We start from the raw sequence: 19,396 nt of genomic DNA, 5'->3' as shown, positions 1-19,396 counted from the left end.
CTTCTATTAATCCTCCAAAATAAGAAACTGTTTATTACGTTACGAAAAAAATCATTATAATTTTTCTATATATTGTTAACGCATTTGACACCATTATGTGTCCGTACTTGACAAGAGCGAACATAAAAAAATAAAAGCTTGTTTCTCTTCCACATTAGATGCGTAAAATGGTATTGCTCAGATAAAAAGATAAAGTTTACCGGCTAGTTTCATGATAATTACGAGTTACATAATTGCAGTTCTCCCGCCTCATAAATATAACAAATGGAGCTTGTTTGTTTATAACATTTGAGATTCCGTAATTAACTTTTTAAGCTTAGTTTACTTTATTTCAAGGCTCATAATTTATATGAGAGTCGGAGAGATTGTTTATTTTTAGAAACAAAGGAGCAAAAGTAGAAACATAACTTCGTTCTTACAACTCTTTGTTAATCAAGACATGTTTCTAAAAAATAAAAGAATAAGCTTCTCTGTTTGCCGTTAGCTATTTGAAACAAATCCCAGTTCCCACGATTTAATCCACGATTATTTGTTCTACAAAAAGCGGTCTTCTCATTACCGCGAATCAATCAAAGGGATAAATTATGAAATGAGGTATTAACAGTGTAGTTAAATTCATTGAAGCTTTACAATTGAAATTTTCAAACATAGTTCTTTTCTTTTAGTTTGAGCAGGAAATATTTAAGTGCCCAATTGCCTTTTAGAGGAACCAACACTACTATACTTACAAAGGAATTCGTGCTCTTATTCGAATTATTTTAGAAGAGCTGTATTTAATAAAATTAATTTCTCTGAAGTACTCGAGAACGAAAGCCGACAAAAGAAGAAACTTCGATCATGTGTGTATTTATATTCAGGCGAGTAACCTGTTTACTTGTCGTAATTTCCTAAAGTCTTGGTGGATGTAACTAATGATATATTTTAAGGAAATGCTCTGTACCAAATTCTTTGTCATTGCGACTGCATAGGATTTTTTTGTTTAAAAAAATTTTTAATTAGAATTTAATTTTGAATAAAGCTCAGCTTTTAAACATATTTTACTCCCTGTACATAACTGTATTACTGCTCAAAATAAAAGTATAATTTGGTTCTTGGTAAGTGATGCTTGTTATTTGATAGACTTTTATTAGTGAACTAGAAAGTGATTTTCAGATCGGAATTGTTTTTATATACTTTTGAATCAGAAAGTAATTATTAAATCTATATTCCATTAGATGGCTTCTCAATGTTTAGTGAACAGCCTTGTTAAATATCATACAATCAATTACATTTTAATATGATTCAGTGTGATCATTACCAATAAAAATACCAGGAATTAAGCTTTCCTGCAGAAACTTCATTTATATAGAGCATAATTATTTCAAAGAAAAGAATGACACTAGAATTTTGGAACTTTAGGTGCAGAATTGCGTATGTCCACTAAACGTTTCTAGGATTAAGAAGCAAATTACGTAAATACTATGACACACTCTAATACTGCAATGTCATGATACAAAGAAATTCATAGAAAAATAATATACATAAGAGTACATTAACAGCAATAGTTAAAGTCGATCATAATTTTTTTCAAGCACTATTATTATTATATGAAATGATCCTACATTATAAAACTATGTAAGAAAAACTTTATTCTTCAAGCATCCCTCAAGTAAATTTGCAACAGCAAAATGCTGAAACTGTATAAAATGTTCAGTTGTTTGATTTTGAAGTTTCAGCGATAGACGAAGTAAATACTTCGTTTTCAGTTTATAAACTCACTCATGCGTGAGTGATATTGACTATAACGAGACTATAGTGCATCTGAAGTTTGATACATTTCATTCTGCTTGATGGAAGGTTTTGAAGTTATGAAGGTATTATATATTACGATGAACACGCTAATTTTCATCTGAAATCCAATAATTCGGTTAACTAATTTTAAATTTTACAATGCTAATGTTTGTTTAAAGGAAAAATGTTCAATAAGTAATCAAGGGTAATCCTCATATTTTCTGTATTCCATTAACAAGAGCAAAATAGTATGATTGGTCAAGCTTGAAAAGAGGGTCATTTAAAATAATATGAACTTCACGCTCATCAATATCACTGGAATCACTGATTACATATTTAATCTTGAAGTTTTTCTTTGTGTTTGGGATGATATATAGATGCTTCATAAAAATAAATTCTAAATCATGGGCGCTACGAAATCACTTTCCGTTTTACAACGCATAAATTTACTGTTATATACCATTGATGCTACAGTACTCTGTTTATTTGTATTCACTCCTTATCTTCTTATTTTGCCTGTACTGTCACTTTTACTTTCTGTTACTGTATATAATAATGGAGTTCTTGAATTTGGCAGACAGCTTTTGGCATCGAGTGCTGACCGTCTCAATACTATTTTCGATCAGCTTCTAAATATGCTTTAATTGTCTTTAGCCTTTGCTATCCGTGTTAGAAACCCTTAACGGTTTCGTTCTTCACTTTAGCTATGCTCACTCTTAATTATTCAATTTATTTTCTTAAAGAAGTTGTGGAGGTTATTGCATTTATTTGCAAAGGTACTCCTGAAGCAAAACGCCTTGGGCCGTGTTAGATCCCGTGAGTCAAGGTCTTCAGCTAAAGTTTATATCCGGACTTCGTCTTGTGAATACCTTATTTCAAATACGTTTCACACTAGCTTTCTTTTGTTAATGCCGCAAGCAGTAAAGTCTTCTATTGTGTAAGCTATGTAAATTCGTTAGACAGAAGAGCTAATAAAAGGTTTTATTTTAAAACTTCTTTCGTGTCCAGTGTTATTTCCTTAGAAGTCGGAGCGATAAATCTCTTGACTATCTACGTGGAGGCAGAGATTATCCTTTAAAACAGATAAGTTGTGTACACTTTTACAATGCTTCGTTGATGCTTAAAGTGCTTAGATATGTTATACTTTAGATAATAAATTCTAGATCTTACTAAGCCAGGCGACTTCTCGCACAGGTATGAAGAAATAGCACACAGGAAAAGTTTTAAACTGCCCTTTTATTTGATTAAACCCTTTAATAAAAATGCACGTACTTCGTGCTCACAACAACACCGACTACTTGCGGTGGGAACTTAAGAATAAATTAACAATAACTTAAACAGCGAAGAGTGATGGACTGCTTAAAACTAGCAGGCTGACTCAGCAACCTGTCGGTAAGTACAAGCAACTTACGCAACAGCAGGAACGATAAAATAGCAACGAGACCAATGCTAGCAAAATCACGCTCTGAATAACTTCCTCTTTTCGCCCGTTTAAATCCTATTCTTCACTTTACATTACAAACCTTACAAAACATTTTGCTAGAAATCTCTGACCCAGATTTTTAGACAACAGTGCATTGTCTTTTACTGCGTGTACCTGTAAATAAAACAATAATAAATAATGTAATCTGAAGTGTCTATGCAAGTACTGAATGCAATGAAAGTGTATTTTATAAAGAAGTTTTTAAATACATTTTCCTTGTTTGTTTCGTATACCATTTAAACACCATTTGAATTTCCGACAGCATGTTTACATTGAAGAGTTGCAGCGAACAGGGGTTCCCAACCTTTTTTGCCCCATGCAACCCTTTCACCATTGCAAGACGATCACTTCCCCGGTTCTTTGAAAAACTCGAAAAATACATACACATTTATTTTAATTTAGTTTTAAATTTATTTATAATTTTATTTAAAATTATGATATGTTTGAATGTGTTTTATAAATTTGCAAAGAAGCGTTTAGTTTTAAACAAACCAGTTTTTGTTCAGTTACGTATCTTTTCTATCTTCCCTCATTTCCATTTCTTGCCAAAATGATATTTCAGTTTCACGTGTTGTGCAAAGTAGGGCAGAAAAATACTATTTAAGCTGGTGTGTGAGTTACTTCAGACAATGTGCTCTGCCATTCGGCCATGCTCTTTCCCGATTTAATTTTACATTTCTATTTTGAGTTTCAGTCGAAAGTATTGGCTAAGTTTGTAAGCAGCAGAAGTGCCATCTGTAAATTCCATTTGAGTTGAATATAAAGATCTTTTCACCCTTCTCACGTCTTGTCACTTATACAGTTGGAACTTAGGAAATAGTCTCTTCACAGTTCAAGTAAAGATCTTGCCAGCAAAAGCAAAATTAATTTAGCTAGAATCTTTCAAATTAAACGAGAAAAAATAGAAAACTTTGATAAATACTAAAACTCGAATAAAAATTGATCTTTATATTCATAAACTAAAACTAAATATTTGAAAGGTAAATAAAAGAAGGATTGCATTCCTCCCCCGGTCCGAATCTATATAATTCCTCCCAGGGGGACAAACCCCTGGTTGAGAACCTCTGGTATATAAAATTAAGTATAAGTTACATTATTCGTCGTACTCAATAGCGTAGAAAATAATTCTAAACAGTTTTCAAAGTATTCTTAACAGACAGAGACATTGATAATGAATATTATTCGCTTAACTGTAATATGCATAACTAGTAAGCCCCGATTTTCTAACGTATCAAATTAGCGAACGCTTGGGAATGGCATGAGAATGAGAATGAAACAATTAAAATTTAGGCAAGGGATCCAACTTTAAATTTGCATATATATTTTGAGACTACGCGATAGGATTAAACGAAGGTTAAAGGAAATTAAATAATAAATAAATAATATTAAATAAAGATTAAACGAAGATGGATCAGTTATTTTATTGTTTTACTTTGCAACTTAACTCAAATTTCGCGCAACAATGAACAGTAAATTTACCAAAATAGATTAGCTTATAATATTTGAAAACATTTTCACTGTACACTATGTCTCGGGTAAAAATATTGTTAAACGCTATAAAAGTTTTGATCATCTCAGTGTGTCCATGCCACAAGAATTTTTACTTCTCCTTTTCTTAGATAAGATAGCTTTGTGTATTTTTATACATTATTTTCATTTTCAGCAAAGAACTTTAGTAAAATTAAAGCATTCGCTGCTAACCTCCCTTCTTGCATTTTTGTTGTATCTTCTATGAAGATGATTCTCGATTTGTTTTAACCAATATTAAAATGCATTTTAAAATATTTTATCGGTCTGATAAACACGGGGAAGTTAGAGGGATCAGAGTAAATATGTGTAACAAAGTCTCATATCAAGAAAAATATTTGCTTTAACTCATTCTCTTTAAAGAAATCTTTAATATATACTGAACAAGCAACTTTACATGGGATTTTCACCAGATGCTTAACATTTTGTCAGTTATAATGAAAAGGACCTAGCTTTAATTTAAGCAGCCGTCCAAGTAAAATAATATCGTCAGAATATGTGTAGCCATCATGAAACCCAAAAGGAATGACTTATTTTTTATTTTTTTGTCATCCGTTCTCTTTTTTTCTTGAATATTTATATTGAATGTTTTAAATGCTTCTATTTTACTTTCTTATCTTTTCCATATTTTACCTGCTTAGTAATATCATTTTAAAATTAATGAAAATAAGCAGGTACAGCTAGATCTTGTCTTAATTTGGTTTGATTTATGCAATTACGGCAAAGCCTTGAGGGTTATCTTCCTAGGGGATATCTTCATGGAGGACAATCTTAGGGAAACTAGCTCTATTATATAAACGTTATTTATACACGTTTATACACAGAAACTATTACGTAGTATACAATATATAAATAATTATAGCAAAATACAAAATTTATACACGTAAAATTTCATATACTCGTTACGTATGGGGAAAACCACGAAAGCGCCCATGCAGCCATGCCTGTTGGCAGGATTCGAACGTTGGACCAACCTGCCAGTGTTCAGCGATTTTACCGCTCAGCCACTGGTGGGCCAGATGTTGTTTTAATTCAGAAATACTTAAATACTCTCTTGCAAGAAAATTAAAGAAGGATTTGTCGAAATCAAGGCATGTTAAGGAAACTATAATGTTGACTTATTATCAAAAACTAAAGTTTGTTGCTTTCAATCATTTTCTGATAGAAAATTTCCACAACTTTATAAATAAAATCTATACAAATTCTCATTTATCTCGAATACACCAAAGGAAAAAAATGTGAAGAAAATCTTTCTAGTAATATATAATCTTGTTTCAATATAAACCAGACTTTAGCTTTCACCTAAAACATGTATTGTAAGACAGTTTATCAGCTTCTGTCAATGACTTGTCGCGCCTACTAAATGGTATCGATTCTAAAAGAGGCTAATTCTGTCGCTGCTTATGCGCAAGTGTGATTTCTGACTGTGTATCCGTCTCCTTGCTATTAGGAGTAAAATAGAAACGTTAAGAAGATTATATGTGGCGGAACGGTAATGGCGTCATTAAGTTAGGTCTTGGATCAAGCTGTTACAAATTATTGTTATCAGGGTATGTGAAAGACTGAGAAGTACTGCGCCGTAAAGCATTCAGAATATGCTGGCATTAGGAATATGTAAATCTAAACTGAATAAGAAAGAAACACTAGTGAATTTCTTGATTTGAAATTACTTCATTTTCTGAAACAGTAGGAGGAAATTTAATTTTTTCTCTGAGATGCAAACGGTTTCAAAGAGGTACACATCTCTAAAACATCTATTTAATATGAACAGGTTAAACAGATGAGGTAGAAAAATGTTAAAAAAAACTCAACTTCATATGCAAAACTCTGTAGTTTGTAAATCAGGTGAAATGAAAAAAAAAAAAAACTATTGATCTAAAAATTTTTAATTGCACAAAGAACTGAATATGTAAACTTACTGATTAATTTTTTTATATATAAAAGATGCATTTCATCCCAAGCTCTAGCATCAGAACTCAGAGTTTTTACGAGATTTTACTTCAAATTTACTGATACTCTATTAAAGTATTGAGTTTTAAATACTGATACATTTAAGTGTTTAAGAAAGAAACCGCAAAGTAATTAATAGCGAAATTCTTAATTTCAGTATTAAAAATTTTGCATTCTACAAAAAGTGCAATATAACCTCAGTGAATTAAAAATCGACTTGTACTGACAAACTTATTCCTAGAATACTGAAGTCCACTACAAAGTGAGTCAGTAAGATCGCTGAACACCCATACTTAACTTAAAGTTCTTATACAACAAGGATTGCTGTTGTATGACGTCATTTTTGCTTTTTTTGTGTGTGCTCAAACTCGCTTCATCCTTACTCAGTTTGTATCTTCTTTTCTTCCAGTTCTATAAGTACGTGACACCAGCGTTCAGAAGACCCTATACCTTGCATGTGTACTGACCTCGGTTTCACGAGTTTTAAAATTTTTCCATGTGTAACATAAATATGAGCATTTTCCCCTTAGAAATTCCTCAAAGAAACCATCCCTCTCCTTCGGCAGATAGTCGTAGTGTGTTTTGCATAATCAACTTACCCAATTCATTTCATTCCCAATCGTAGAGTAAAATAATACAAAACAATTCAATAAGATTATTTTAATTTATGGTAATTTTCTCTGTTATGTCAATTATAATGCAAATCTTGAGTTTTGAAATTAATGATTTAAAACTGCCATTTTTCGCCAGTTTTATTTTAGTTTGGTTCAGTTTATATGATTACAAGAAAACCTCGAGGGCTATCTGCCTAATTGCCTAATCGCAGGGATGTCTTCGTGGAGGACTTTCTACGGGAAACTGGCTCGTATATATGATACACATGGGAAAACCACGAAAACTCCCATGCAGTCAGCCCGTTAGCGGAGTTCGAAACTCAGACCGAACTACTAGTATTCAGCAACATCGCTGTTGGTGGGCCCTCCAGTTTTGAAAGCAGTTATTTAGTTTAGGCTGTAGAGTCTATTAGGTTATTTTAAAGCAGGGCACATGAGAAATGAGCAATGCCCTTGCCGAAACTCAAACCTGGTCCTCTTGAATACTCGCCGAGCGGGCTAACTGTTACACTACAAAGGCATACTAGAAAGAAGAAGAAAATCTCCCCCTTTTAAAGGGCGACTGGGGATTAGTGGACCCAGTCACCAAATCCTGGTGGTAAAGGATCATTATCCACCACCTTCTAGTTCGGACGCCACTAAAGAGTAATTTAGGTTATTTTGAAGCAGGAAACATGAAAAATAAGCAATGCTTTAGCCGGGACTCGAACCTGGTCCTTTCGAATATGCGCCGAGTATGCTAACCGTTACATCACGAAGGCATACTGGAAGAAAGGAGAAAATACCTTATAAGACTTGATCGAGGTGACCTACATTGGTCATAACGTCTTCATTAACAAGGGATACCGAGCTGTCCTCCAATACAACCTTATAAGACTTTAAGGTTTTTTCTCTTTTCAACAGTTCTTATTTATTAAAAATGTTACTTCGACCATTATGAGATGTATTTTCAAAACAGTCTGAAGTTGTGGGTCAAATCTTTAAACTATTCTCTAAATGTAAGTTTTTTAGAAATATAAACTTGAAATTTGTTCTAATTTTCATGCAATGTTTTTAGATGTGTATTTCTTTTATTTCACTTAAATAACTTATCAACAATGTTGTATATCTAGTTATAAATTGTATATTAAATGCTTTAACTCACCAATCGTAAATTTTATGAGTAGTTTGTCACATCTTGGATAAGACCAAATATAGGAATATGTAAATTGGAAATGAAAATTTTAAATGTTTTGGTAATAGGTTCTTTATTTTATTACAACTTGTATTTAAGAAAATTAACTTAATGGTTAAGACATGGACATCAGGATATGCTGTGTATTAGTGTACTTTCTGGCGCAGATGATGTGTTAGTCACAATACCTTACAGTGTGAGATTCAAACAAAAATTTATTTAATAACGCGAGTTCATCTGGAGCTGAGGTTTGCGAGTAATGCTGAGTAATGAACTGTTAATAATTACCCTAACAATATGGGAAACGGAGAACAAATTACCTAGCAAGATGAGAATAGTTAGCGTTGAAGACTGTATTTAAAACTGCTAAATGAAATAAACTGGTAAATAATGTTATAAATAAATTGATAAAGATTTAAAGGACAGACTTAAATTATCAGTAGAGCGCTTGCATAAGCTACTTTATTAGGTTGGTTTAATTTCTTTATATGAGTACAGTAGATCAACAGGGCTTTATTTAATTAAATAGAAGGATGCATTCGAGGAAATCATTTTCAAGTCAACCGGCTCATATTTAGGTCATCCATGCGAAACACCCGTAAACACACTCACAGCACGCCCGTTCGCCGTAATTTGAGCCTGGGTTGATCTACCAGTGTTTGTAGCGTTATAATGTTTATTTTGGAGCATGAAACATGATAAATTAGCAATTCCTTCACCGAAATTTAAACTCTGGACCTTCCAGTTTTCATTTGGACGTGCTTTCAGTCATACCACGAAGACACGCAGTAAGGGGTAAATTTTCAGAACTATCTTCCCTTAGTTTTAAATAAGTATTATGTTTTGATATTTCAGTTGTTGTCGGCAATCATATAATGCTTAAAATGCAAAGAACTATTTTGAAAAATCACAATAAAAAAGTTCCTGTTTATGGTTGCGGTAAAAATAAATTAATTTTTTGTTTAATTCATTTCAGGTCAGTTTCCTTTCGTCACGTATTTTGTTACAAACACCATTCACACTGATCCGAGACGCATCATCGTTCAATTGCGGAGTCAGACAACTGTCACACAAAACTCGGAACAGTTGCAACATACAGGTGAGTTATGTCATTTATGAAGATTACTATCCAAAATACGAACTTCTTCAAATGAGCATCATGGAACAAACTTCTTCAAATGAGCATCATGGAATGAATTAATGCATATTAATAATTAAAGTATACATAAACGACATTTGCTTTTTAAATGTCAATATAAAATTCTGTCTGCAAAAAACTTCCATGAGAGGACTTTTGTTTTGTTAAATTTTTGATAACTGAATGCGATTTTAATTTAAATATCTGCTTTTTTACAAGTAGATTCGTCCCTAAATTACCTTATTATTCTTTCCCTGATATTCGAGTGAAAAGTTGGGAAGTTTCAGTTCAGATAATTAAATTATTTTTGGTTTATCTATAATTTGCTCCTTCATTTCAATTTAAACTTGTCAAGAAATATATGAATTTAAGAATTTTTCGAGAGGAAGAAGCTGATAGCAAGTTTAGAAGTTAGCTAAGCAGTATACCATAGCCCATATGAGCCGTAAATTAGATAGTTTAAAAACCAAATCGATGACAGAGATTAAACATAACTACGATCCTTTGACAATATATCGAAGCCTGTTTAATTTCAGTTACTATAATTCAGTTTTGCGTTGAATCCTCACAAATTTCACTGGAAACCTTTCGTTTTAATTAAATTCTCCGTATCTGTAAGTCATTTATCACCTTAAAAATGTACCCTATTTCCCAAAGGCGTTTCTTGAAGAAAATGTATCAGTTCCTTTCTAAGTTCTTTATAGGAAAAGTAAAAATACTGCTATCTGAAGAGATATAAGACATATTGGCGTATATGTCGATTCTGAAAGAATATTTGTGACAGAAAAAGGCGCCGAGTGCAATTTGAAGAAATTTTACACCAAGTATCTACTTTATATACCAACAAATAATGGAATTTTATTCAATTTGTTTCTGGTTTATTTCTATAGTTAATATCTATTTAATAATAAATCGTTAACAGCAGAAAGCCTCAGCTAGTTAGCTTTAACAAAGTATAATTTAGTGAAATGTAAGTATTATTTGTAGTTTCTGTCTTCAGATATGTTAATTTTGGAGAAAGAGCAGTACGTCCTCATAGGATGTTTTGCATATTAAAAACCTGATGCTTAATGTAACAATAAAAGACACCTTACAAATTTTTTACTAGCATTAATTTTAATTGTGTTAAAAATAATAAGTTTTTTAAAATATTTTTACATCATCCAATTTAGAATAAAATTAACAATAAGATTTATCTGAGGTTCTTTAAGTTCTCTGTAACTACTTGTCTTATTCTGTTTTGGTAAAACAAGGACAAGAAATCGGCTAAAACCAATCTTACCGATAATGTTCATTATCTTCAGAATTAAAGGTTTTGATGTTATGCCTGCCTTTAAAACAGCCTTTATTATTTAATAGTGTGTCCGATAAATGTGAGCAGTTTTCTCAAATTTACATAAGATCGACAAATTGTCATATCAGTATGCTGCTTGTAAACAAAGGCTTAGATCAAATGCAGATTGTAAGCGGTAGGGCATCCGAATAAATCTTTGTTCATATTTTCACTGGCAAATATCACTGTCTGTATCCAACTAAAGGACTCGAATAAAACAAAATTAGGTTATACAGCATTTATTCTTTTGCATCAGAGACCATATCGTAATACTTGTGATAATGTAACAGCACAATCATAGATTCTTGGTCGCACAAATTTTTTAATGCCTTTTTTTATCAGGTGTCCAGATAGTTGCTCATTATGTATGATTATCAAAGCAAATTGATCATTTAGCTGTCTCATAACCAGAAACGCTCCCCAGATTGCATTACATAAATTGACAGATATTTCATCCACAAAAAGGGGGAAAGGAAGACAACATAGCTACAGAAAAGCACTTCACGGAAGTCAAACTCACTCCCTTGGTTTCAGACTACCGGTCAACCTGCACTACCATACTGTCCAGGGCGGCCTTTTAAAGGATTTAAGTATACATATTTTTGTAATATTAATAGGATGGCACTTTCACCTAGGAATTTCATATACTACTTAATGATATTGCTAAAAAAGGTGCTGAAATTCTCATGTGAGTAGTTGCTCCGCTGTTAGTACGGGAGACTGCTTTCGAGTATTCTCTAACACAAAATGACTGCTCCCATTTAATAAAGCGCCATATTGCTGCACGTTATTGGCAGACACCGGCAATTATTCATTCAAGTATTTGCCTTTAATGGAAGTTCTGTACTTAACGCTTTTATTATTTTTCTGTGCTTCATAACTTAAAGAAAGCATACCTCTTCTTCTTTATCGAGAGTTACGTTATTGTGATTTTATGCATATTTGTCTCCGGTTCACAACAATTGACACAGGGTACTTCTTAATTTGTATAATAAAGCCGAATGATAAATAAATATTTATTTTTTAAATGACAGGTTATATGTTATAAGCACAGTATCTCGCATTTTACATGTATTGTATGCAAACTTACACCTGGAATATCTGCATCAAATCTGAACTAAAAATCGAAAAGGTATCCTAATGCACCCTATACAGTAATATAAGAAACTTTGGTTAGCAGTAATTTTTTTATAATTAAATAATTTACAAGCTAGGCACTTTCATTATTTTTATAATACTGTGAAATTCGAGTAAGAAATTTCTGCATTATTATTTTAGTTCTAAAAGGAAACTTAAAAAGTGCGCATAAATGTGTTCACGTTTATGGTGTTCCCGCATACAGCGCTTTAAGTGTAATAATTCTAACTGCATAAGATAAACAGCATTTAATTTTATGAAAATTTATTAGTTAAATAAAATTTTAAGTTAAACGAGAAATATATCTAAGAATTTTATTCCCATAAAAAAGAGAAAATTGTTTTCAATAAATCTCTGATCTCTTGTCTTCTTATTTAAGAGCTGCCAATGAATGTTGCGATTCAGACTACCCTTATTTGATTAATAAAACTCTTTCAGACAGTTCGCTTGGTTTACAGTTGATGTAAGTAGTCTATTTTGTGTGTAGTCTCAGACTACATTACCTAAATTTGAATTTAACTTCATCTTATGTTATTTCAAATACCTGCACGTAGCGAAGGTTTATTTGTAATCCATATAGTTAATTTAAAGTACAATTTAAGAGTTTGTTAAAGATTTCAATAAAAATTTTATTTTAACATTTCTATGCTATATCATTTGAATTCAGGCTGGAGCGATAATTCGCTCATCAGTCTAGGAGGGACTGAAGGGCATTGCATTAAACTTTTATACAAGCAATACCCTAAAAAAGAGTCAATAAGTCAGCCCTTACGTATGTTAATATCTATTACAATCTGCATAATAGCTGTTGAACATTTAATTTTATAACCCAGTAAATTGCGGTCATTTATACATTATAAAGGACTTTCTTATATAATGAATTATTTGTTTCAAAACCGAAAACATAAACCTACGTAAAATATATATATTATAGATCACAGTAAATATGTTACTTTTTCTGTATTGATTCTATTTGTGGGTTTTTACGCTGTTCGTTAAGTATTCTATTGTTGGTAATAAGATTTCCCTGTTATTAAGTCTTTCTACTTAACAGCTCTTTCCTTGTGCCCCTGAAAAATTTCTTCTGCTATATAATTAGGTTCTAGTATGTAATTATCTTGTTTCAGCTTTGGTTACAGGAAACCAAATTATGTAAACAAAAGTGCTGTTTGGCAAAGAATTCGGTTTGATTGCTGCTTTACAGCCACCGTGCTGTTAATGTAGCACGGTGCACTACTTTATGTTAAATAGAGCTTTGCGGAGTTTTAATGGATGAAAAGAAGTATATTTTACTTGCAAAAGCTTTAGTGACGCATTACAAAACTTTATATTTTCACAGATGTTAGCTACGTTAAAATTTATACGTCATGCATTTCTCACGCTGTTGGTTAGGAATTTTAGGAAAATAACATCATATTATTTGTGAGATATAATCAGGAAGTTGCTATCCAATGAGTTATAATTTATCACTACCAAAATTATTCATATCTCAAGCAGAAGAATAAATGTCATACTTCTTAAGTAGCAGTTCTACGGAATTTTAATAGAAGTGCATGTTACGTTAAAAATCTTCGAAGACGTACTTCGAACTTTTAGATTAATATAGATGTACGATATACTAAATGTATACATTATACTTTATACATTTTTGAAACTGTTACTTGGGAAATTTACATAAATAACATCGTATTGCTTGCGATATGATAAATAAGTTGTAGTGCAAATAATTATATAATTTATTACTACACAATGTTTTCATAACTCAAGCAGATGAAACAGTGTATATATTTCTTATCTTCTTAACACGGTGAATGTTCTGATATTCTCAAAATATTAAGTTATGCCTTCCAGATAACATTAAATAAGAAGTATCATGATATATCTTAGACATTTTTCGTATATATGCTCACTGTTGTATTAAAAACACAATTTAGAAATTTAAAATCATTAAATATAAATATATTTCAGGGAATGGTTATAAAAAGTAAAAATATGTGTAACTAAAGAAAGTAATATTTCATGTACAGTTAATGTAATAAAATCTATGATTGTAAATGGCAAAGAATAAAATTTGCACTACATTACCATTATTTTTTCACAGCATTCAAAACAATGTTTCATTTAGCATTTGCAATAATTTATTAAGATTCTTTGCAATAGTTTTATTGAGTAAGCAGATAAGTCTATTAGTAAAATTAATCTAAAAATTTTAAAAACTCTATTTTAAAACAAAGAAAGTAATTTAAACGTAAGAAAATAGCTGAGGTTATTAGGCATCTACTATATAATAAAACGTTAATCAGAAAGATAAGCCTCAATAAATTTTAAAATGAAGAAAGAATAATGAGCCGATAATGTTATTAATAAATTTAATCTAAAACCTTAGAAATGCAATTTTAAAACAAAAAGAGTGTAATTTAAGTGTAAGGAAATAGATGATGTTATCTTACATCTACAATATAACTAAAAGTTAACCAGAAAGACAAACCTCGATAAGTTTTAAAATGAGAAAAGAAACTATTGGAACTTTCTCTTTTTTCTTCATTCTAATGCGAAGAAGGCTAGAGATTCAAGCTTTCGAATTATTTGCTTCGACTTTTGCAAAGAAAAAGAAATCGAAAGAAATGCTCTCTTTTTATTCATTTCCTGCAGAAATCGATGGCTCGGAGTCTGCTTTGACGCATCTTTATGCTGACGCAAAAGAAATAAAAAAGTGGGTTACATTTGCTGGAAAAGACTGGGCGGATTGCTGTTTCCGAAAGCTGCAGTCCTCGTGGTCATATACCTTCATCTGAGGATGTTCCTAGAATCGCTGGCATGCATTGCTCATCGTTTCTCATTACGCTGGGTAAATGAACGAAGAAACTTTTAGAATTTAAACTTAGATGTTAAGAAAGTTAAAAATTCGCGCAGAAGTCCTGTTTTTCCGTTGCATTTGCACTTGTTTACTATCTTTAAGAAATATCTTCTTACTTCAGAAGAAATTAGAAAACGCATACATTTCATAAGATTAGACATATAGCCGTGAATAAATATGAAACAAATTAGGTGATGTACTTCTTGAGGGATAATACTGTTTACTAAGAAAAATTTCTTTTCTTCAAAAAAATGAACGTTAAAGAAAAGCATTAAATGTCTGATAAACTGAAAATTTATAATGAAATTAAGTCATTTCGCTTGCCTTATTCATGATTACCGACCTTTTCGTTACTAAGAACGAATGCAGTTTTAGTGAATTCCTTCTTAGTAATTCTAGCATTTGATCTGGTGTGATGTGGTGGTGTATTTAATTATGGCAAAGCACACGAGGGCTATCTGCATAAGGGGAAGGATGCCTTCGTGGAGGACTTTCTAAGGGAAACTGGGTCGCATACACGTTACACATGGGGAAAACCACGAAAATACCCATGCAGTCAGCCCGTTCGCGGGATTCGAACCTCGGACCGACCTACCAGTGTTCAGCGACTTTACTGCTCGGCCGCTGGTGGGCCTAGCATTTGATCTGAAGCTTTGTTTATCATTTTACTGTAATTTGTTTAAACGCCGAAAATTTCCATACTTCTTTGCCAGTAGCTGTTAAAATTTATCGCAAAAGATTAAAAAAGAATATTCAGACAAATGAGAAGAAAGGTTTACATGAGAGAATTAAAATGAATACCGTATGTTCTCACTTATTTTCCGTCCTAACATTTTAGCGCCAGGTTCTGAAAATTTAAAAAGTTATTCCCGTAATTTTCCCTTTCCTCAATGCTTTCAGACAAAAAGCTTCTCTAAGTTTTAAAATGGATTCGTCCACTTAGAGATTATTTTCGTTTTACTGGCATCTTACCTCTTACTTATTGATCTTCTCAAATTACCTGCGAAAGTCCTGATAATCGTTTCCCTTCTAACTGCAAAATTTTATGTCAGCCTAATAAAAGAACCGACCGTTACAGCGAAGTAAACACGAACTGATATTCAATCTACAGTTTCTCTTCTCTAATTATTTATGGATGATACAAGGCCTAAGGAGTTGCAGAGGCAACAATAAGAATGAGCGAGATCCAAGTTACAGGGAAATAGAAATTGGAAGTATCTTATTAGATGTTGCAATGTTAATACAGCTATAATGATTTGTATTGTAATGAAGGTTTCTTTGAAAGAATTTTTTTTGTGATAATTACCTCTAGCAGCCAATCCATGATTACGTTCCATTTATTATGTTCTTACTGTAACCGTCCTATTGAATAACTGAGACATTCGCATAATGCTTTCCCTGTCGACTTTCGGACGATAAAATTAGTAAGCAAAGGGGGAGAGGAATACGACAGAAAATATGATTTGTCTTTTATGACGTCATTGATGAATTTGGCTTCTGATGTTTTGTATATATTAACTGTTCCTCCTGCCATTATTTTTTTTGGCTTGATATCTCGTTGCTGCGGCTGAAGTCTGTTAAAGGTTTTTACCTGGTGTGACCCATATTTGACTTTACTGAAATCAAATTGGGAAGCACAGAGAAATGCTGGATATAAAGATGTTATTTTTTTTCTGTTAAATGCATCAAAGTTATTTACGGTATTGTAGCAATGTAATTCCTTTCAGCTGCCTTCATTTCCATTCAGTCCACTTCATTTGTCCATGAAACACTTGCAGAATACTGTAAACAATTTCCTGTTGTAAAATAATAATAGCTCCTTTGATACAGAGTTAAATGTCTTCCATGAGTCATATTATCTAAGAATTTAATACCATGCATTCTGAGGGTAACTTATAAATATGGCCTTTTATGCCTATGACATTATTTTTAATAATTTATTACATTTGCTTGTTTAAGAGCTTAATAACCCAACAGACACCATTGATAGTTCTGTGGGCTTCATTTTCATAAATAGCTAATTTTCACTCAAAGGGCTGAAGATTTTAGAACATAAAAAATAAATCTGACTGCATTAAAAAGTTCTATACTTTGTGAGAACATAAAAAATGCATAAACTTTTTTTTTGCTTCTGAATTGGCATTATACTTATGAACAGGCTTCTTAACCTCAGAGAAGAGCTTAACTATACATGTTGTCTTCATGCCTCTGATAAATAATATTGAAATACCCAATGCAACTTTTCTGCTTCAAGATAAAAATAAAAGAGGTAGCGTAAGTATGATTCAAGCACGAAAGATTTTTTGATAGCCGTAGTGTCTTTTTCTGCGAAAGATGAAATTACTGATTCTAAGTATTATTCCATATATTAAGTATAAAGTATATTCTTATGAGATTTGACTTTGGATTCATTGATATTATTGCTCACGAAAACTATAACCATAAAACCAGTACCATACACCTCCAAAAAGATAGCGTTTCACATAACCAGGATTTTCTAACTATAGTACGATGTAACCATGATTTCCTAACTATAACATAACAAATATTGCCAATTGGAGACACTTACGTATTATAAACTAAATCACGTTTTTTTCAGTTAAAGAATACGATACCTGTTTCCATATTGTTTTACCACTGGTCCTAAGGAAAGTGTTATCTATTTGTTTAAGATTATAGATTATAAATAGAGAGAGAGAAAAACTGAATTCTACCGTGGAGATAAAGAAAATATATAAAATTAATAGTAATATCTGTAGTCTTTTTTAATTCATTTACCCTGATATGTATGCATTTAAAAACGAATTTTCAACAGTAAATTGCATTAAGCAACATCTAACATTATGTGAGAGACTTCAGAAATGCCAGTGGGTTTCTCTGTGTAGACACGAAAAGGTGTTTGAAGCAAGAATTAATGGAAAAACTCAAGGACAACTTTTCCCGAAGACAAATACGGAATCTTTGATGTCCCGGCCGAATATGTTAACTGATGCAGCACAAAACTACCCTGGAAGAATGTCATGTACTTACATTCCCTCTCACGTCCACAGACAGGCATGGCGACAAGACAGAAGCAGAGTAGCCCACAGTCGTATAATCCCAGCTTAATGTAAAATATTGTCTTACTTTTAAGTTCGAATGTCAAATGTAGGTAAAGATATAAATATGAAGGTCAGCAGGTTATTTACCATTGATGAGCATACATGGCATAAAAATAAAGCTCGGTGAACGTGTTCATAGACAATATGTTGTTATCCTACATAACTTAGCAAAAAATATCCATCCTTTGCACTGCACTTTTGATAACTATTGTGCAGCAACTAAACACTGCAGATTTTCTTATTGCATCATACGGAGACCCTCGTCGCATGGCTTTGAATATCTGAAATATCAAAAACTTTTTTTTTACTTTTAGCGCTTGTTTTGGGTACGGAAACAGTTCTGTTTGAGCAAGATAAGATAAGTACGATTATTTATGTTCGATTGCCGAAGTTTATCTGCAAGCCATAAACGTTTTCACAATGAGGAGCGAATGTGGCAAACATTATCATGTATAAGAAACCAGACTCCAGCCCTTGCGCATTCTGGACTTACAAGACGGATTTTGTACAGTACATTTAACAAGAGATCTTTAGACATATTAGCAATCATTATGCTCTATCTGATATTATTTCTCTTTCCAGTGTTTTCTTCGTCGAAGGGAATCGTAGGCCTATTATTTCGAGCAGCATTTTTAACGGAATCTTGTTTTGACCAATGGCTTTTAAACCATCCGCAAACCCCTTTAAAGATACGGCTTCATCCTCATAAACGTTTTTAGCATGCCATGACTTTTTTTCAGCAGAGTTACAGAGTTTGAAACAGAATTTTAAATTCGTTAGCTTCTCCATTTTATAGCCACTGCTATACTTTTGCATGCCGGAATGTTATTAATAGAGATCTGTATGCCATGCTAACACATGTTTAAATACGTTATGAAGTGTTTCTTCCGCTCCGCATAGTTCGCCCATTACCATGCATGTTCATCCTATGACGTCATTTACCGAACTTTTATGGTCCTACATTGTATTTTATTCCTCGCATACCATAAAGCAACTATATAAAGCCTTGCAGCCCTTGGAGCTTGGCCACCCTTGGATCGGGTGCTGTAGGCAAATATCCATAGTCCAGCAAACTACAGCCAACAACCAAGCAATCCAAACCTTAGAACATATATATAGGACCATTTGCGCTTCATGATATTCATTATCACGCATACAGTGCAAATGTATTGGACATAATAATGACATCGGTCATGTAAATTAACATCCAAGAACATTATGGGAACTTCATAATTCAAAACGGTTGGTAAAATGATAGTCTATATTCTCTTGATTAAAAGTAGGCTAAATTATTCTACTCATTAATTTTAAG

The 19,396-nt window shown here is 32.3% G+C and overlaps 1 protein-coding gene across 1 annotated transcript in view; it reads left to right on the top strand.

The window, feature by feature from the left end:
• Window positions 1-19,396, top strand: part of LOC118196802 (uncharacterized) — a 318,124-nt gene that overhangs the window by 158,419 nt on the left and 140,309 nt on the right. The window contains exon 3 of the mRNA XM_035368268.2: window positions 9,495-9,617. Within this exon, the coding sequence (XP_035224159.1) occupies window positions 9,495-9,617 (123 nt within the window). The remainder of the gene's footprint in view (window positions 1-9,494; window positions 9,618-19,396) is intronic.

This window comes from Stegodyphus dumicola, chromosome X2 (genome assembly GCF_044657685.1).
Source record: "Stegodyphus dumicola isolate Sdum_Otavi_A_Nest chromosome X2, ASM4465768v1".
Lineage (NCBI taxonomy): Eukaryota > Metazoa > Arthropoda > Arachnida > Araneae > Eresidae > Stegodyphus > Stegodyphus dumicola.
This window is presented reverse-complemented; position numbering and strand designations above follow the sequence as displayed.